The sequence below is a fragment of the Numida meleagris genome, chromosome 1 (genome assembly GCF_002078875.1).
Source record: "Numida meleagris isolate 19003 breed g44 Domestic line chromosome 1, NumMel1.0, whole genome shotgun sequence".
Classification (NCBI taxonomy): Eukaryota; Metazoa; Chordata; class Aves; order Galliformes; family Numididae; genus Numida; species Numida meleagris.
The window spans coordinates 51290346-51310830 of NC_034409.1; the positions used below are offsets into that span (position 1 = coordinate 51290346).

Sequence of the window (20485 nt, forward strand, 5' to 3'; positions counted from 1 at the left end):
TCCTCTCCTCTCCTCTCCTCTCCTCTCCTCTCCTTTTTTTTTTTTTCCAAACAGGTTTAGAGTAGAGGCACAGAGCAATGGGAGAAATGTGCTGCAGAGTGCCTGGTGTCACCAGCATGGTGAGCATGGGGATGAAGGAAGGGCATGGCAGCGATCACAGCTTCCAACCCTGTCCCTTCAGTATGGTCTCTTGCTGGGATATCCTGACTGGGAGCAGCCTGGACATCTTCTACTGCCTCACCTCTTCTTGCTGCAAAGCCTCCTTGACAACAGCCAGAGGCATCCAAAATATTTCCCTACTCTTTTTTCCTTCTTTTATTTGACACTAGGCTATGCCCTGGGTGCCACACCATCCTTGTCACTGGTGGGAGGACAGCAGCAGTGACCACAGGAAGGAAACAAGTGTGACATGAGGAAGCATAAAAAGAAAGAAGAAAGCTTTGTTGGCCCTGGTCTGTCCCGTACTTCCCTCCACAACACCTCGACAGATGTTACTGCGGATCTGGGCATGTCCTGTTTGCTTCCACTAAGGATGTGATATCTGAAAACCCCTGGGAGATAATGGCTTTCCAGTACGGAGGATCTGTCTCCCCCACTGAATCAGATGTGTCAGAGCAGCATTTCATTTACCTTTTCCAGCAATTTTTATCCATCTGGTTATTAATGAGGAAGCTTAACCCACTCCTGGGAAAATCTCCAAAAGATAAACAAGCCAAGATGAGGGGGAAATGGTCTGCAAGTGGAATAAATGTAAAGAGAGACGGACTGCAAGCAGGCATTCTGGCTTAGGGGCACAGCCATGGCTAGGGCACCTATCTGGGTGAGGCATTTAATTCCCTCCCGATAAAAATGAACTCATACAACCCACTTGAGCCCAATTCTCCAATAACCTGTCTGTCTTCTCAGTTCCCTCCTCCAGTAGCTTGAATGAAGCCCAAGTCTTCTCAGGCTATCACAGGCCACCCCCATAAGAAAAGGACATAAAATTTTTAGAGATTGTCCAAAGGAGAGCTACAAAGATGGAGAAGGGCCTGCAGCTCCTCACAGGCAGTGGAGGGGCAGCACAGAGCTCTGCTCTCTGGTGACAGTGAGAGGGCCTGAGGGAACAGCATGGAGCTGTGTCATGGGAGGAGCAGCTGGAGGTTAGGGACAGGTTCTGCACCAGAGGGAAGTGGGCATGGAACAGGTTGCCCAGGGCAGTGGGCACAGCCCCAAGTGTCAGAGTTCAAGGAGCGTTTGGACAGCGCTCTGAGATATATGGTCCGAATGCCCACATGCATGTGCATCTCGCAGGTTCAGCACAGCTGGCTTAATAGGCAGTCTGCTGGGAGGCAGCTTGGGGAGGAGAGAGAGAGGGAAAGAGAGGAGCTCGAGGGAACACAAGCCAAAGGGAAAGAGAGCAAGGTGAATGGGAGCCCGCAGAATAGAAAACAGTATTGCCAGGGAGCGTGGTGCCTGAATTGGCTGTGACAGTCTGGCCCTCTCTGCACCTGGGATTCAAGCACAAGCTTATTTTCCTGGTTTCTTGGCCAGACAATGAGTTCTGACTACCTGTCAGCCTGCACCACGAGATGTCACCGGCAGGAAAGGGACCCCAGGTGTTGGCAGCCAGCACAGCTGACATAGGTGTGAAGGCTCAGGTCACGGGTGGCCTTTCCCAGGGATGGGCAGTTAAGTGCAAAGAGGGGCAAAAAGGCTAAAAGTGAGCAACGACTCATCCCCACTGCAACAAGTGATTGCTGCCAGCTGAACATCGCTGCTTTTGCTGGTTAAAAAAAAAAAAAAAGTAATTGAAATTTAATTTACTCAATGACCGAGCAACATGGGAGGCTGTGTGAAAATGAGCCAGCGTTGGCTCAGGTGCCAGCAGGAAAGAGCTTGAAGCAAAAGCACAGTGAGGAGACCACAGCGAGCCTCCCTACAGGATATTTTGGATCAGGGGCTCCCAAGCCTCCAGGCCTCGGCCAGAGTACCCACTCCAAGTGGTACCTGCAGACCCCACTGGCCACTGCCACGGCTCTAGGAAGACGCTGAATACTCACTGAAGGGTACTTTTTTTAGACCTGATGAAAATGGCAAAAGAAATTCCACTGTCAATTAAAATATATATACATATATTTTAAAAAAAAGCTGTGATGTTTCTGCTAGAGGGCTCAGCCCCTCTGCCACGGTTACCACCAGACAACCTCACCTGAGCAAGGCAAGCTCTGGGACAAGATGCTGCAATGCCAACCTGTCAGGTGAGGATGATGCTCACAGAGCATCACAGAAGCATGTGATGGTGCCGAGGGACTGCGTGGAGTCAGCTAATCTCTCTGTCTCACCCACATCAATGAGACAGAAGCCACCTCTTGCTGATGTTAGCAAATCTTCACCAGTGGCTCAGACCTCAACTCATGTCCGGGCAATCCAGACCCGTGCTTCACTACCCATAGCTTTTCCTGATGTCTCCTCTAGCAATCCTCTGGCAACAGCAGGATGAGGACTCAGAGGATTTTGTGAACCTCTCAACAGGTCTGGGAAGACAGAAAACAGACTGTAGTCCCATCTTCCCTGCCCAGCTGTCAGCATGGTTTGGGAATTAACTCATCATGCTTTATGTATCATCCAAACTGTTACATTTTCAGTCAACAGCCAAAACAGAGACCCACATTTTTCCCCAGCAAAATTTTCTCAATCATGTTCCAATGTCCCTCAGCATCTACTTCCACCCAGCATCCTAAAACCTCTTCACTTGACTCTGGAACAGGAGGGAGACCAAATCCAGGAGTCCCAGCTGCACATGGTGAAGGGAGGAGGAAGGAACCAAGGAGGAAGGCACTAAGTCACAACATCCTGACCTGTAAAACAAGCAGAGGAAGGAGCAGGGCCCCAAGGATATGCTATGGGGAAGGCTACTCACTCTGTGCCAAGGATAGTTGACCAGGGGAACTCTCTGCTGCAGGACTTCACCAACACAGACAGCTAGACCAGGTGTTTGCCACCAGGTCAGTGGCTCTGAAAGTGTAGACAGTCATTAGATCTTCCAGTAAGTGGGAGAGCATCTAAGGGCTTCCATGGGGAGGTATGTGGGAGTTGTTAAGGACCTTCTCTTCCTCCTTCCCAGCCAACCACTTCACAAGAAGCATGATAAAGGTAAAAGGAAAAGGTCCTTCAAAAAGGCCTGTACACTAGGTCTTCCGCTTCCCTGGGAGCTGGCCAGTGGACTATCTGTGTAGTGGCTTGCCCCATTATAACAACTTAAAGGAGAACCTCAGTGATGCCCCACACTCACTAGTGGGAAGGTGCCATGGTTCCTGGGGAACAGCACTGTGATTTCCATCACCTGGAGGCACTGGAGAGGGATTCGAAGAGAGATGCATGGTCCTACCTATCCCAATTCCCCACCCTCAAGCTCCAGTTGCCATGGCAATGGCACTGACAATTTCAATGCATAAACTCAAATTTGCATTTTAATGGGACATAATTAGAATGCTGAGATAAAAGATTCTTCCTCGCTAAAAGGTAACACAAACACCACATCTCACAAATATGCTATACCAGAAAGTATTACAGGTACAGACACATGTAAGGCCCATACACTGCTGCTCTGTAGGAGCTGGGAAGTTGCTTTCAGGTCCTTTGTGCCTAACTGGGAACTTTTCTATGCACAGCACAAAACCACAGTTTCCAGAGTGAAACAACAGATTCTCCAGACACCCACCACAAATGGACCACACCACCTCCTGGCCTCTGTTCTGCCGTGCCATGCTTTCCTTTGCAGCTCCCAGTGGGTCAGGCTGTAACCAAACCCAGAAATGCTCTGAGTCACAACTCCCAGGTACCCAGCAGCAGGGATGATTTCCCAGAGCAGATGCAAAACCTATCCCACTTTGAATGTCCTAATACATAGAGACATATATATATATATATATTGTGTGTGTGTATGTGCGTGTGTTTTTGTAGTTAAATGTGCTCTCACTTGGTTGTCTGCAATATGCCCAAGAGTTTTTTCTCCAGCTCTTCGATCAGGGAAGGAGTACTGTGTTAGCACCTGTCCCAGCAGAGAGGCCAAGGAGTTATGAGAGGACATAAGGAGATTTTTTTTTAAAAAAGGAAATGTTTCCAAGCATCTCCCTTTACTCCAGCAACAGGCAGGGAAATGGAATGGAGGGAGGAGAATCCATTCCGCACCGAACAGGAAAGCAGAAAATGAATTTCTCCTGCCCTTGATACAAACTAAATTCAAAGCAGGCAGCTGGCAGGAGTAAATTAGAGACAGAAAAGAGAAAGAACAAAAAATAAATTAAGAAACAAAAAAGGAGAGAAAAGGAGAGAAGCAAGCAAGTGCATCATAAAAACTGCAAACCGCCTGTAAATTTCATTTGGCTTTTCAATTGGGAAGTGACATGATGTCTGCTTGGGAGGGGGCAGTCACATCTGGGAGAGGCTGACAGCAGCAGCAGCCCAGCCCTCAGAGACAGCAGGCGGCTCTGCCAGGAAGGGAAGGGAACGGATCCACCCCAGGCTCATCCTCTTGCCTGGGATGTGGAAGCAAAGCCTGAAACACCAACAGGAAAGTGATAACTAGTGTTGGTTGGAGTACTACACAAGTGTCTGCTGAACTGGCCCTGTGTAGTGCAAAACCATTAGAAGGAGCCTGAGAGGGACAAAGGATCCAGGACATGTAAGCTCTGAGGACTTGGATTCATTGGAAGAGCAAAGCCCCAACAAGCCTGTGGCACCCATGGAGCTGGGAGAAGTTGGAAGGCTGTGCTGGGATATTAAGTAAGTCCCCATAGCTCATACCAAACAGATTGTATATCCTGAGGGTTTGTAACCAATCTCCTCCACATTCTCTACAGCACTGATGCATGTGTCTGTGTAAATGCATGCACCCTAGTTACACAAATACACATATTTGCCTATAACTATCCAAATCCTATGCACAAAACCATAGAATCATAGAATTTTCCAAGTTGGAAGGGACTCATAAGGATCATCAAGTCCGACTCCTTGCAGTAAATTGCCTGTACCCTGTCAGTGCAGATGCAAGGTTAGGAACTTGTGCACTGTATACCCAGAGTGTGATTTCCGTATGTGTGTATACACACAGGTAGGAATTCATAGGGGCATGCAAATAGACACACTGGGCCTGATCTTACAGCTATGTAAGTAACAGTGTCCCTCCTACAGGAGGCTGTATTCCTGTGCACAACCAAACCAAAACACTCTGCTGGCACTGATGATTTTCCACGTAACACTCATTCCCTTGTTCCTGGCTCTTAGATGATTCACTTAAAAATAAAAAACTCATAATTTTCCTAAAGACCATTTGTCACAGGCAATACAGTTCATGGGGCATTTATCAGCCAGTTTCTTTCCCCTGCAACAGAGAGAGGAGAGAGAGATCATTGCAAAATCCAGTTCTCAACACAAGGATTTAAAAAGGCAACAAACAGCAAAGAAACAAAGACAGGGAGGTTCAACCATCCCAGGCAGGAAAGGGCAGGGTTGGTATTTCCACTCTAACATTTTGCTGAGTCCAGAGGGAGAAGGAAAGGAGTAATGGAAAAGTGGAGAGAAAGACAAAAAAAAAAAGAAAAAAAGAGCTGGCCTTATAATGTAGAGGAACTCAAGTGCTGGCAGTCAAGAACAAGAAATATAAGATAAGGCTGATCTGTCTTCCACTCAGAAATCACTTGTTCCCAGCTGGAGAAGCAAGAGCTCGAAGACAGAGCGGTCAAGAAGAGAAGAAATAGGCAACAAAAGGCAAACGAGAGAGAAGGAAGCAAAGAAAGAAAGGAAAAGTGAAAGGAGGAAAAAAGAAAGGAAGTAAAAGAAGAAATAAAAGCACATGCCACAGTCCTCTTCTTGCGGCCCTGCTGGGGAACAGCCATTTGCTGCAGGGAGTTGTGCTGCAGCCAGGGCAGGGAGAGGGACTCACAAGGCACATAGGAAGGACTGGTAGCAGATGGGGACAGTGAGCAGCAATCCAGGGCTGAGCGTGAGCTAGGGACTTGCTGCCAAATCTGTATCACGACCAGCGTGAGATGAGAAAGTCACAGTGGCTGATTCACACTGATTCACACACAGGTATAGGCTGGGTTGTTCAAAAGAGGTATTATGGAGCTGTGCTCCAAAAAGCCCTCTTGCATCTTGCCATGGTTGGGGAAAATCAACAGCAATGCAACGTTTGCCCTGGAAACTTCTGTGCTCTCATCCTGTTCCTGGCAGGCCTTTCCAAGAGCTCAGCACCCATCTCAGCACCTATGTCGCCTGAGGCAGGCAAAACCCAGCCTCACAGTGACATCTAGTGAGGAGAGACCTCGTGGCACCACGGACCAGCCTCGGAAACTGCAGCCTGGCCTGCCTGCCCACCTCTCCCACTGCTTTGTCCCCCCCCCCAGACATAAGGCACGGCAGAGCAGATGTGGCCCTGGAGGAGAAAGGTGGCCTGACCCAAAGGATACAGTGTGGTGAGACGAAGGGTGCCCAGTAACCAGCACCTCTGGGGCTGCCCCTGCACTCCACCTGAGTAAGGGTCGTGTGGGTGCCAGGAGCTCTCTGGGGATGCAGTTCCCCACCCCACAGGTCAGTAACACTCAGTGGAAGGGAGATGGATGGAGAGGGAAAGAAAGGAGAAAGAAAGAGAGGAGAGAACCAGTGGGTTATTTAGAGGGACTTCACTGCAGGGAGTCACAAATGATAAAAGGTCAGGTTGAACTGTCACTTTTGTACAGCTCCAGAAACTGCTGATCCTGGCTGGGGAGGGTGAGAGAGGGAAAGAGAAGTCAAGGAGACAGGGATTAACACAAGGAAAGACTAAATACACTATTAGAGAGAGAGCAAAGGAAGGAAAGAAAGGAAAAATGGAGGAGGAAAAATGATGAAAACAGGGTGAAGGGAGAAAGGGTCTGGCACCGCACTGATAAACACAGCCACAGGACTCAGCATCTTGATCTGGAAAAGCCTCACATATAGTTCTGTGTGGTTTTGAACCATTCTGATGGGGAGAAAAACAAAGCAAAACAAAACAAAAAAAAACCTAGGCTAAGAAATCACAAAGCATGCATTGTGGCTACAAGCAGCCAGCTGCCCTGCTGCTTACAGCTGAATCCACGATGCGGCCTCGCTGTCCATCCCCACATCAGTGACAACCAGGGAGCTTTTCTTTCCTGCTGCTCCAAAGTGGTCCCTCCCAAGCCTGAAGGGACACTAGGGAACAGGAGCGGACACGACAAACCTCCAGCCAGTGAACTGGTACGGGGAGATCAGATGGGTTCCAGCACAGGATGGAGCAGACAGGAGCTGCAGCAGCCAGCAATGCTCTAACAGCCCCATTCTGCGTCAAGCACCAAGCTAACAAGGCCTGCCTAAGGCAGCAAAAGCCTGTGACAGCCCCAGCCCATCTCCTGTCTGTCTCCAAAGCCTTAATGGTAGGTGACAAGAATAACTAGCTAAACTTCACTGCATCCAGAGCCAGCTCTGGGGCTTGTAAACATTTTATGGCCCTGGAGCAGAGAGGCTGGGAACAAAACACAGAGCCTTCCACCTCTTTGTCACTGCTCTGAAAGCTGCCACATTCAACAGTGACTGACAGACCCCAGTTTCGTATCCGCACAGCATGAAGGTGCTTAAGAATGCTCAGATCTAACACTCTTTACATGAGAGATCATTACTTCCACTGTAATCATGGATAAAATACATCCTTCCCAGAAGAAACTGCTAGACTTTGTGTTACCAAAGGCTACAATATTTACTAAATCATGAGCTACAGCCTTTTTACAAATCTCTCTAGTTAAAGAATCTGTGTTACACACCATATCTTGCTTCAAAATCCCTGTTTCAGTTTCTATCCATTTGCTCTGCACTCCACAGGGAAGTATTTTGGGGGATGAATTTCACAGATTCTGGCACAGAAAATCTGTAGCTCTGAATAAAACAGAAAAGAAAGATAGGAAGGGCATATCAAACAACATAAGAGAGAAGTAAAGAGTTAAGTTGAAAGCCGAAGGTGACACGAAAGTTCAGGATCCTTCTACTACTTCCTCCCTTTCTTGATATAAAATTCCATTATTTCTGACCACAAAAAAATATTGTGATGCCAACTCTTTATTGGCATGCAAGAGTCACTAACAAAATGCTTTCTTCTGGTAATCTAGGCCCTGAGGATTTATGGTTGTTTTTTTTTTCCAAATTTAACATTTATGTTCTTAAAAATACTACTACTGCCTACAAAGGTGGCTCTTCGAGCTTCAGCAAAGGTACTATCTTCCCATTTGGAGCCAAAAAGCAGAACAAGGAGAAAAAAGGGTATGTCTGGGGTTAAGGCCCCGCACTGTCATTCAGAGCTAGCCTGAACACATCCTGTCTCAGATATTTTGTGAGTTGCTTAATCTTTATGCCTTGTTATCTCATCTATATAGGAGGATAATAACTTTGTCTCATTTGGAGGCAGAGTTCATTTCTTACTACAGCATCTAGTCCAGTGGGAAGCTGATTTAGTCCCAGCTTGAGCCAATATTATTTGCAGAAGCTGTGCAATGCAGAGACGGTTTCTCAGTGACCTGGAAAAGTGCATTGAAGAGGCAGGTATATGCACTGCATTAAAACAAAATAATAAAAAATCAGAATAAAAGGCTTTCTCTCCATCTGCAGTAACTACAAGCTTACCCATGCAGGGATATGAATCAAGGCATTGTCCAGCACTTGTTCAAACTCAGCAGGCCAGAAAGTCAAATCACTTTTCAAAGACATGTCACACAGTTAAAGGACAAAGGTTCCTGTGTTCTTGAAGTACAGGGCAGGCAGTGATCCATGGTTCTCTGTAGGAACAATGACCACAACACATACTGTTGAGGTTGGCAAACACAGATAAGTAGTAATGACAGCAGCTTTGATTAAAGCATTATCATGTATTTGCTGTTCAGAGAAAATACAGAACACTGGATGTGGTGAAGCTGGACACCTGTCTAAAGCAAAGCACATTGCATGACCCACATGCGAAGCAATGTGCAAAGGTGAATAACTGTTATAAATCAGCTTGGAAATCAGTCTGTTTCATTTCGAAAGAAAAAAAAAATGACGATCTATGTGTCAGTACAAAAAACACCAAGTGTTTAAACATCAAGATCCCAGTTCCCAAAATCATAAGAATGTTCAAAAAACAGTCCTAAACTAAATAAACGCTTGTGATTGTTGTATCTTACTTCTATTGCAGCTCCCAGCTTCTGTTTTCTAACATTCTTCAGAATAGTCCTTCAAGCTGAGACTCCTGTTTGAGCCCCCAAATCCAGAAGCTAGAGCATAAAAAAGAGCACACAAACTGCTATTAAGAACTGCCACAGACAGCAATACAATTAAGCAGAGAAACAAGGTGGCACAGGCCAAATGTATGATAATCTCAAACATCTTCCAAAGCCCAGAATAACAGGGAGAAGAACAGTCACTCCAAGGCAAACCAGAAACTTTACTGACGTATTCAAACAGGGAAATTCTCCATTTTCAATGTCATAAGAAATAAAGCAGAAAGTAAAACTGTAATAGTCACATAAGGAAGTTACTTAAAACTTCAGCTGATCTGTATGCTGAGTTATTTGTAATTGAAAAGCCAGCTAGCTCACAGGTAATCACTGAGGCATGAAATTTAGAGAAAGCTATAAAACATGAACATTAGCAGCAGAAAGCTTTCGAAGATAGCTTAAGTCTCAGAAGCAAGGACATTCTCCATCTGAAAGGCAGCGCCTGTGGTTTTTGCCATCACAAGTTAGATTATTCAGGCTCTAAGACAGCGATTTATTTGGATGTTATACATTTAAATGAATACCATTTGACATTCATTCTGTCCCCAAAGTGTTCCAAAGAGCTAACTGCACTGATTTTTGAGGGATTACAAAGTGATGTCTTGGATGCAATTTTAATTTGAGCAGAGCCTTTAAAGAGTACAATAAAATACCGACTGACTTATTTATTTATTTATTTACTGACATAGGCACAAAGTCTCCTCACATTTAATTTTTAAAAGTACGCACCAGTCAGGAAAAAAAGCTGTTTTCTGGGGCTGCTCATCTGCTCTCAACAGTGATTCAGGTAAAAGAAAGTGAGAGTTAAGTGTATAGACCGTGATGAAAAAAGGAACTTATCCTCACTGTGAGAGTGACAAACCCACAGAAGCTCCTACAAAGAAAAATACAGCATATTAGATGCTGTGCTCAGCACTAAGCAGGTTTCTCAAACACAGGTTAGTGGACTTAATCTAAAGTCAACAGAGGAAATTTCATGGTTTATGACATGTGGGAGATGAGATCATGTGATCCAAATGCCTAAATTCTACATCAGTACAGGTTAAAAAGAACATACAATACACAGGTAAAATCCAGTTCATGTTAAGAAATTATTACAAAAATTAATTAAAATTAAGAAATTAATACAAGACAATAAACTGATCTTGTTTAGCATTTCAGGAAAAAAAAGTATAAATATAATTCTCCATTAAAGTCAAAGAGTAAGGGAAAAATGTGCATCTATTGCTGCAGGAATAAGGCAGGTATTAGCTGTACCAAAGTCACCCAGAGACATGACAAACGCTGTTATCACCGTGTCTGCAAAGACCAAGCATAGCTGAGGCCAGAATGCAGTCAGGAGAAACACTAATGATCATCCCCTGAGAAAGGCTGCCAGATCCTGTTAAAAGAAGTGGAAGAAATATAATGTATTAATAATAGCTATGTGGTTGCACAAAGCGTTAAAAAATCCATGGCTCATGTCAGATGGTGATCTTTGTGCAGTTCTAGGGCAACAACAGATCTAAACCCGGGGTATGAGTTTCACCAACAAGCATGTGCCTATTTAACTTCTTAGTGCACTAACTAGCTCAAGAGCCTGACCAGAATCCAGTGCACGAGACTGCGAATGCACGTGAAGAAAATATCTTGCCTTCCCTCTTCAGCAAAATGACCCCGTGTGCTTGTTAAATTTTATTCTGCAGGTAATTGCAGACTAAAATCATAGCAGGTTTGCACTCAACCTTGCTGGTCAAATGAGGGGTTGCCTGTATTAAAGTTTATTGCTACCAAAGATTTTTAATAAGAAGGGACTCAGATTTTCTCAGAGACCTACATAATTGACAGCATTATTAATTGGTGCAACAGAAACAGAAATACAATAGTATTTGCAATGGCTTACTTTTGAGGTAGAAAAGGGCATATATTTTCCAATAATGAGATAATAAACCAGTGCAGCCTTTAATGTACTGATTCGTTAAATCTGAACATGTTTAGCAGTGTTGGTAATTATGTTTTTGCATTAGGAGGCTTCATAAGACATTTATAAGGTTACCCTGTTTTGACATTAAACAGGTGTGATGATGTATCAGGTGAGCCTGATAACTAAAGTGATGTAAATGCCACGTTTAACTAGCAGAAAAAGCTATACCATGTGATATATGGCTACAAACAGCTTACAAAGAACCCATAATTCAGGTTCTGAATTTAGGGGCTAAAAGAGAATGTTTGACAGATAAGGTATAATTGGAAATGCTTTCCCCACAGTAATATCACTGGCAGCTATCCTTTATCTGACCAAAATATATGCTGAACATACAAGTAAGGACAAATATGTCGGAGGCTAGAATGCTTTTATTTCAGCAATAGGCTATTAAATCACTTCTTGTTCACCTTCTGCTTTTCAAAAATACAAAGTCCTCCTCACAAATTTGCTAACTTGCATGACTGCAGGGACAAACGTGGCACAGAACAAGGAGCTGAGCAGCCTCAGCCTTTGCTAGCTTAGTAGAAGATAAAAAAATGAAGAAGAATTCTGTGCTACACACCCAGCAATTGCCCACCCAAATTAATCCAAAAAAGAAGTTTGGATTTCTTTAAGAGGAAAAACACAAATGAGAAGTGACGTGCTGAATAGGAAGTAAACGGTTAATATTTCCCAGGAATGAGCACCAAGTCAGTCTTGTCCAGAAAGATGCATTAGCACGATCACAATGACAAAAACTGACACAGGATGCCAAGAACCATCCAACGAGAGATTCCAAAGAGAACTAACAATAAAAAGATTGGCACTGAGGTGACATCTGCAGGGGCTGGAGAACAACCTGCAGAGAATGGATGCCTGTTAATGAACCACAGTTTAACTATCAGCCACCACTAGAGATCATTGCCATGCGAAACAACGAGCGCTGCTTGTACTGCTCTTTCCCCATGGGACACTATCTGAGGGAGAATAAACCTCTTTCTCCTCCAGTACCAGTTTGTTACTGCCAGCGTTGGCTATAATTGAATAAGCTTTATTCAGATGATAGCTAAATTTAGCAGACATTAGCAGCAAGTCTCCGGAGAGGCAAAAACGGGGGAGGAAAGCTTTAAATAAATATGCTAAAGTAATACTGAATAATAGATGCAATTAATGGTGGAGTGAAACTCTGTGCCTCAGGAGCCAGGTTTTGGGGTGCCTTGCAGAGACAAGCGATCACCACCTCCGCAATCACCACCACAATGGCAGGGCCCCACAGAGCCCTCTCCCAAAACAGAAGCTCCATGAGGGTGCACCACAGAGGGCCTCCAGGCCAGCTGCTGGGCCACACACTCCATGGACAGGAGAGAGAGAAGGGCCACCAGCGACGCAGCAGCACTGCGGCTGTGCACTAAGCCAGCTCTGGGCTGGCCTGACAGCCTCCACTCAAACACGGAACCCCAACATAGCGCCACCCCCCTCCCTTCCCGCCTAAACCCTGTCCCAGGTCGCTTCGCGCATGCGCACCCAACCCCGGGAAAGACGGAAGTATGGCTATTTAAGAGAGCGGAAGTGGTCTCAGGGGAGGGCGGAAGTGCGGTGCAAAGCCGGAAGTGGGTGAAAGGCGGGGTTGCGTGGCCATGTCCGCGTCGCTGCTACGGCGGGGCCTGGAGCTGCTGGAGGCACCAGGTGGGCCCGAAGGGCTGGAGGCGGGGGAGGAGAAGGAGATTATCGCAGTGTGTGGCTCTGGTAACCTCCCTCCTCTCATCTTTCAGGCCAGGGGAAGGCCCCACCGGATCTCCAGCAGGGGTTTGATGGCCACAGGGCGGCAGGCGCTGCGCGGCGGAGGAAGGTAACACCGGGGCTTGGGAAGAACAAGGCCACGATCAAGGGCAGAGTCGTGAAGTCTGCGATAGGTGAGTCTTGGCCTGGCTCTTGGCGGAGAGCAGCTTTATTGCTCTCTGCATTCTCAGGCCGGGTCCCCTCGTGCTGTCCTGCAGCCCCTGTCACGATCACTTGTGGCTGTCCCTTCCCATCCTCCCGGATCCTTGTAGCAGCCCTCAGGTGCTGCCTGGGCAAATAGCTGATGTGTTTTGTCTCTGTGCTCTGGCCTAGAGGAGTATCACAAGAAGAAGGCTGTAAATCATCTCAAAGCTAATTTGCAGTACATGACAAGCGGACGATGTGTTGCTGACAAAGCTGTCACCCAACAAGTAAGGATGCCACTTCTTTCTTCCCCAGAGGAGCATAGATGAATGGGAAGTATCTCCCGATCTTCAGCTTAGACCCTGTGCAAAAGAGTTATGTTTCTGCCTAGTAGTGGCCTTGAAGAATTTATGTGTGCTCAAGCAAAACACCTTACTAAGCTTTAAATTTTTGTTGGTAGCTTGTTTCTTACAGTGTTTGCAGATACTAGTTAAAATCTGGCAACTGTTGACTTCTCTTGATTACCAGAGGTATTTCACAGCAAAGAAGTCGTGGTTCAGACGTCCCTTCTGTTCTTTGAACTGCCCTCTTCTGTAGCTAGAGGCTGTTTTAGCAAGGGACCAGACATGCTGCTGGCTCACATGGTCGGAATTTCATAGCATCTTAAATCATGTTTCTCATAACCTGAAAATTCAACTAATGGTCTTTCCCAGATAATGTTTCCAAGCCAGGATTTGAAGGTAGCTGACACCACTAGACTCTGAGGCTATTTTTATGAGATCACTTTTATCTTAAAGAAACTAAGTGGTTTATAGGCCAGCGTTTCTCAGGTTTGAGGTTGTAAATGGCAGAGATGACATATTAAAAAATGCCAAGGGAATTCTACCAACTTCTTGGGTTTTTTAGTTGTCTCATGGAGACACAGGACAAAAGGCCACAGTTTCAGAAAAGTCTGAGTTAAAATCGGTGTTTTAGTCCCAGTGAGAGTTATCAGAAAGTAGTTTCCATATTTGGCTCTGAGTACGGCATGGGTGCTTGCTGTTGTCCCAGTGACCTGCTTTGGGTAAGATAAGTGTTTGCCTTTCACACTTCTCTGGAGGCATTCCAGAATATAGCAGGGTACTAGTAGAACAAGGCTGTGTGCAGGTGAGCTCAAAAACCACTGTGATTTGGTCTGGATGACAGTGAATGTTATTTTTTCTCTTCATTTTTCCTGAAGGTTCTTACGCAGAACAGAGGCAGGAAGTCAAAAGATCAGCCTCCAGAGAAGAAGGAAAAGAAGAAGCCTGAGGGCACTGTCTTTACTGAGGAAGACTTCCGTAAATTTGAGAGAGAATACTTTGGAATCCCATAGACAACATGAAAGAGACTTCTGCAGCTCCAGTCCACCTGCAGCTGAGTGCTCAGAACACAGGACTGGCCACTTCCTCAGCATGTTTGAGATGGGATGTAGGAGATGTGCCACTTTGTCAGCAAATACACTAGCATCAGACTTGCAGAGTAACTGTACCTGTACAGAACTCATTGCTGGAACCAAGGAGGTTCTTTTGTCTTTGCAAGGCATTGTCCTTATAATTACCTCCCTCCAGCCAGCATGTCTTGTGTTCTTGACGTAGAAAGGTGGACCAATCCAAAAACAAATCTTGTTCTTCAGTAAGTAAGGCTTCTGCTACCTGTCTCCAACTCAATGGAAATACAGTTTGGACAGCAAAAGTAAATCATTAAAAGGGAAGGATGCTTCAAAAGACTGTGAAAGCCAAGTACTCCTACAGTTTCTGTTGTAATTACAGCATCTGTCAGGTTTTTCTGGTATTGTAAAAATTTTGTATGTATTGTATGATTAAACAATTGTTGTTACAAGTGCTGCCTATCTTTGCCTTTGTGATAGTTTTCTTATGAGTGGCTGTGATTGAAGAAGACAAACCAAGCATCCCTGTCACTAGGATGACTCAGTTGTGTGAATGTCCCCTTTCTGATTCCTGTTGAGACATGTATTAATCTTCTTTCCTACATGCTTAGTCTTTCAGAGTGTGAGCTGGAACTGAGATGACTCCTGTTTGCTCACTCATTCCTCTCCAAGAAAGACGTCTTATATGGAAAAAGCTGTTTCTTAGATGCTTCCACCCAAACCTTCCTTCTGAGATAACAGCTGCCCTAGGCGGGCACTGCTGCTGGATATTACCAGCTCCTCTAGGCAGGAATGCTTGTGACCCAGAAGTTAGCTCTCAGCATGAAGATCCAATCATCTGAACCAGAGGTTGTGGTGCTGGACTGAAGGAGTGTTTGGTTTTTTTTTTCATACTGCTAAATTCCCTGCTGCAACAAATAGATGGCCCAGCAGGTGGGAGTGTTGTTCTAAATGACCTTCCTTGCTAAACTACTGTAAATATGCTTTTTGGGAGTTCTTACCACTGTCCTTTCCTGCCCCTTCCTTAAGAAGATGGAAAGTGTTCTCCCTTTGGAAAAAAAGAGAGAAGTAGTACTAATGCCAACCCTTGGTTAGACTCAGGAGTTAGGTTTAAGTGGCTTGGTTCAGATGTTAGCAGTGGAAGGAATTTGGTATCCCCCAGTGCATCCTTAAGTCTGTGGCACCTGTGTTGTGTTCTTTCCCTTGTGTCTGTGTGGAAGGGAAGGTCACCCAGATGTACTATGTCCAAACAAGGGAAATAGTGAACATACTGAAGTTTGTGTTCTGGAAACTGTGTTAACAGCAAGTGGGAGAGGATTTCTTGTCACAAGATCAGTTCAACCCTTTGCAGCTGAAAATGGTAAATAAAACAGTTCAAGGACCAGTTTCCCTCTTTTTCAGTTTGTCCCTACTCCTGAAATGGAGAGATGTGTAGAAGGGGAAAGAATGACCATATGAAAAAGTAGTTGAGCACCATGTGTATGCAGCATACGTCTTTATAAAACCTGTGCACTCCATGCTGGCTGCTGTGTGCATTAGCTGCTCTAATAAATGTAGCTCCGTGGGGAACTGTTGTAGAGACTATTAAAAGTGTGGGAAAGCCTGTTCTGCCATGGCATGACTTGAAAGGGGCAAATCTTGGGGGTGCTACTTCGTGTCATACCCTCACCTTCAGCACTCAGCAGTTCCTTTGACCTTCAAGAAGTCATCCTCAGGCCCTGTACCTCCTCTCCCAGCTCCTCCTATGCACTCCTGTTCCTCTGGTTGTTCAGCAGCTGGGCCAACCTTCTGCACCTTGAGGAAAGCAAAAACATTCTCTGTTGCTGCAGAAAGGAGCAGTATGGAAGCGTGGTTCATTCTGTTTGCACAAAACCCAGCTTGTTTGCTTGCAAACATAAGTAAACAGGGAAGCTGCTCTTTCAAAGTCAATAAGGAACTTAAAAGTGAGCTCCAAAGCAGTTTGCCCCAACGATAACGACACCCAGATACATGGAATGTTAAAGTTGGATGGGAGCTCTCATTACTCACTGGGAAGACTATTAGGGCCAATGCAAGTAATCCCCATACTTGTGGCTATGTACCAAGAGGCGTAGTACTTGGTTGAGAAGGTAAAGCCACCTGTCAGACTGGGTTTTGCCAGCTGAAATCAAAATTGGTTGTACAGCCAACAGCATCCTCAACTAAACTAAACTTTCAGGAGGGAGGAAAAGCAAGCAGAAGAGACTGTGTGGTTCTAGATAAACCATCCTTGGAAACAGCAAAGATCTTGATTTTCCTTCCTTGCAGAGCTGGAGCTCCAGGACAGAATGGCAGTGCCACCTGCACATTGGGTAGATAAGGACTTGAGCTGGCCTTTGAGGATATTTTCATTGCCTGGTGGTAAGATAAAAACTGCATTCTCACGCTCCCAACCATCTACATTATGGACTAGTCATACTTAGAGCATGCCAGCCTCTCACCCCAGCTGGGACCCCAGGCGGTGGCTATCTGAGTTTCACATGCCATCTCTCTGTTGCTCACAGCCAGGCTTTGCTGCCTCACAAAAGAGAGAAGGGGGGGGGGGGGGGTGTCAAGGAGGGAGCAGCTCCCATAGTTTCTTTTCCAGCCCCCAACCTGGCCTGTTCTCACACTGGGAGTGAAGACACTGCGTCCCACAGCCCTCAGACCTGCTGGACAGCATTTCTCTCCTGCGCAGCTGCAATCCAGGGAGGCTGAGCTCATCAGGCTGCTGGCTCTCTTCCCAGCTCTGCGACACCAGCCAAGCATCCTGCAGCAAAAAAAAAAAAAAAAAAAAATGGAGGTGGTTGAACCGAGGAAGAGAGGAATGCCATCTTCCAGCACATCTCCACCCACAAGCAGCACAGAATCAAGATGGGAAGGAACAGCTTTAATATAAATGCAAATATAAGCTCTGGAGCATTAATAATGTGGTCAAGCCTTTCCAGGGAAGTGGTTTAGAGGACGAAGAATAGTTCCCAGATGCTCAGTGCTGGGCTGGCTTCCTGTGAGTAAGATTCACAAAGCCAGTTAATGGCCTTCCCCTATTCTGTGAATGGAAAGCAAACAGGAAAACTTGTTTGAGCAGGTATGAGTGGCTCAAAGCTTCTGCTATATCAGCAAATCTGTTCTTTCTCAGTGTAGAAAGCAATGACAGCCAATATCAGCACAGAGGTGTATCAGGAGGGAGGAGGGCTGCAAATATCAACTAATAAAACTTGATTGCCCAGGACACTCCACAATTTCTTCCTGCTGAAATAATACAGCAAAACAAGCCTGGCTGCAAATGAACAAGGTAGCTTGGCAAACAAGACTTAAAATGCTGAAGTGACCATAACAGGGAGAGGGGAAACCATGGTTAAGAGGAGTCCTAGAAACTTTTTGGAACCTCAGTACCTGGCTAATTTTTCCAGGACTGACTTCCCTTTCAATCTTGCTGATGATCCACAGCGTTGGATCCACACCTACAACGCTGACAGGCTCTGAACACCTTGGGCAAGGGGCTGGTCACTGCAGAAGGGGGCAAACAGCAGCAGCACCCTGAATAGTTCACAAAAATGAAGGTGAAGCACGTGGAAGTTCCTCATTTTGGAACAAGAACAATCAAATGAGGAATGTGAAAGAAGGCAAGCTGCCTAATGCTCGCTTAAGGCTCAAAGCCTGGAACTCTAGCCAAAGCAGGCTGAAAGGTTAGTAGGTTTGAGTTGGATTAAAGGTTTGCATGACTATCCATAGTTACATTAAAGAGGATTAAAAGCGCCAGCCACTAACTGTTGGGGGCAGGGGAAATGGAAATCATGAAGGTTGCTCTGCCTGCAGGGTTACATACACCTTGTTCTGAACGAATTAGCTGTTGGCAGGGCTGAGTAGAAATCTAGCCAAGCTAAGCAGCACCATTTGCATGCAAGAAAGCTCATTTTTCTCCTCCACTAACTTGCTATTAATGGAAAGGAAGGAGTAGATGTCCTTCACTGGTTGTCCATGCACTGCAGTGGTGATGCAGAGGAGTCAGGCTGAGAGCAAGCAGCTTGTGATCCTCTACCCTATAAAACTTAAGTTGACATGGTTGCTGCACTTGGATCTTGTTCCCTACCATTTTTTCTGAAGGGTGTTGTAAAGCTATAACATGATGAAAAGCACAGCAGTGATAGCAAGGTAACAAAATCCTAAACTGCAGCATGTGAGGATAAGCCCAAATGCTGCAACCGTGGACACAGAAACAAAGGAAGAAAAATCTGTTTACCCTTGCAAGGCCTCAGGCATATAGAGATCTCCAGTGAGATACCTCAGCCTCCCCTGCCAACCCTAAAATGAGGTCTGGGAAGGGGTGGATCCTGGCTTCACCCCTTCTGGTTACTCAGGTACATTGCTTGCACCTGAGCTCCCCTGGGTTGGCCCTGCCTTCCCACCAGGTGCTCAATCACTGTTTCAGGCCGTGATTTAGCATTTCTGCTACAGGTGTGAAAGTATGAAAGGGAGAAAAAGGGCAGCTGAAGGAGAAATGAGAGGTGGCTAACTGTTACTTTGAGAACACATGGCTGTATAATACAAAAATTGGAGCTTGTGGGTAGAGCTAGTTTCATTTAGTGGCTTGTGACGCTGCATGAGTGCACTGAAAGTATTGCAGAGCTGGGATAGCTGAGTGGCTGAAACAGTACTGCCTGGGCCCGATCCCTTGTGACTGTGATGGTTCTGTCACCACGATACACGGCCACCATTTCCCCGCCACCAGCACAGCGCTGAGGAGCGCTCCTCTCCTGAAGGGCACCCTGTCCTTGCTGTTATTCTGGGCCTTCTGCCAGGGCTGTTTGGAAGGGGTTGTCATCGTTCTGCAGCGCTGCAGATGGAGGTTGTTTTTGCCCCTTTGGATCTTCACAGGAGCGAGTGGTGGAATCCTCAGTGGCAGTGGTTTCCTCTTCTTGTTTGCAAAGAGAAGTAAGAGCACCTGGGTCTCTCTAAATGCAGGATGAAGAGGAAGGTAGCTATGAATACTGAGCTTTTACAGGGTGGTGTTTCCAAATACGCAGGAAAACTGGCTTCCTCTGGGAGACGGTAAAGCCTCTATTTCATGCACCAAAACCTATTTCTGGGAATGGTGTCACCCTGCACATAAACCATAGAGATTGTTGAATCATGTTTGTTCTGAGAGCCTGTGAGAAAAGGAGGAGGCTCCTGCAGTCTGCAAATGTGAGATCAGTCAGCAGGCAGGAGGCTGTCCGCTGCTCAGATGCTTTCCCCCATCTCTTAATGCAATGCTTTTATAAATGCTAAATGAACAAAGGGAGGAAGAGCCAGCCCTAATCTCCAGACTTTGCCAGTGCAAAGTCTTAACTAAGTTCCTAAGTATGGAAACAGCATCATTGCAAGAGGCATCACATAAGATCAACTTGTTGGCTGCCTCTGAAAGGCTGCAAGCACAAACACACCAGCTCCACATGCGTGCCTGAGCTAGGCAGTATGCTTGGACAAGTCAGTGCAAGTGAGAAGGAATTAACACCTTGGGGAAGGAGGCACACATCCACATGCAAAAGCTTTATCAGGATAATCTCATGTAGTGCAGGCTCCAATGACAATCACTATCCCAGACAGCAGGCTGCAGCCCACCAACCTCTACTCATACTCCCAGCACCTGATGCCTTGCACACCAGTGTTCTCCTGATGGAGTTATCTTCTAGCTTTTCAACTCCAGCTCACTTTCACAACCACCTCATCTCATACCTCTTTGTACCCTGTACCATCCACCTCCATCACAAACTATGTTCAAGCCTAACAAGCCCAGAAATTCACCCAAGAACCTCATGGCTTTTCCAAAACCCATTCATCAGCACACTTGAATGGCTCCTCTGAAGGCTCATGATCTTCAATTACATCATCTTAGTATGTATTTGAAGCATATACTCAATTGCATGTGAACTGTAATGTGTGCTG

The 20485-nt window shown here is 45.8% G+C and overlaps 1 protein-coding gene and 2 long non-coding RNA genes across 4 annotated transcripts in view; 1 reads left to right on the forward strand and 2 right to left on the reverse strand.

Annotated features, from left to right (window-relative positions):
- The window catches only part of LOC110392515, a 21289-nt gene extending 8620 nt beyond the window's left edge, over positions 1–12669 (reverse strand). The window contains exons 1-5 of one of the 2 annotated variants that reach the window (XR_002434443.1): positions 10542–12669; positions 10014–10158; positions 9192–9281; positions 8656–8807; positions 5786–8549 (exon numbers count right to left, since the gene is read on the reverse strand). This is a non-coding gene — a long non-coding RNA (uncharacterized LOC110392515). Of the gene's footprint in view, positions 1–5785; positions 8550–8655; positions 8808–9191; positions 9282–10013; positions 10159–10541 lie in introns of those variants that run through there. The other variant, XR_002434447.1, reaches the window with a different exon arrangement.
- On the forward strand, positions 12777–15012 carry RPS19BP1 (ribosomal protein S19 binding protein 1). Its single transcript, XM_021384757.1, has 4 exons — positions 12777–12915; positions 13002–13142; positions 13342–13439; positions 14372–15012. Exons 1-4 carry the CDS (start codon positions 12867–12869, stop codon positions 14504–14506), a joined length of 423 nt encoding a protein of 140 aa, XP_021240432.1. The 5' UTR covers positions 12777–12866; the 3' UTR covers positions 14507–15012.
- LOC110392525 lies at positions 15154–18934 on the reverse strand. Its single transcript, XR_002434452.1, has 3 exons — positions 18801–18934; positions 17227–17327; positions 15154–16354 (listed from the first exon to the last, which is right to left on the reverse strand). It is a non-coding gene; the product is annotated as an uncharacterized LOC110392525 (long non-coding RNA).

What these genes read in the sequence shown, in the direction of transcription:
- RPS19BP1 (XM_021384757.1), top strand. Translation starts at nt 12,867, where the DNA reads ATGTCCGCGTCGCTGCTACGGCGGGGCCTGGAGCTGCTGGAGGCACCA. An exon ending in GGAGCTGCTGGAGGCACCAG is followed by an intron (nt 12,916 to 13,001) that starts GTGGGCCCGAAG and finishes CTCATCTTTCAG; the next exon opens with GCCAGGGGAAGGCCCCACCG. An exon ending in AGTCGTGAAGTCTGCGATAG is followed by an intron (nt 13,143 to 13,341) that starts GTGAGTCTTGGC and finishes GCTCTGGCCTAG; the next exon opens with AGGAGTATCACAAGAAGAAG.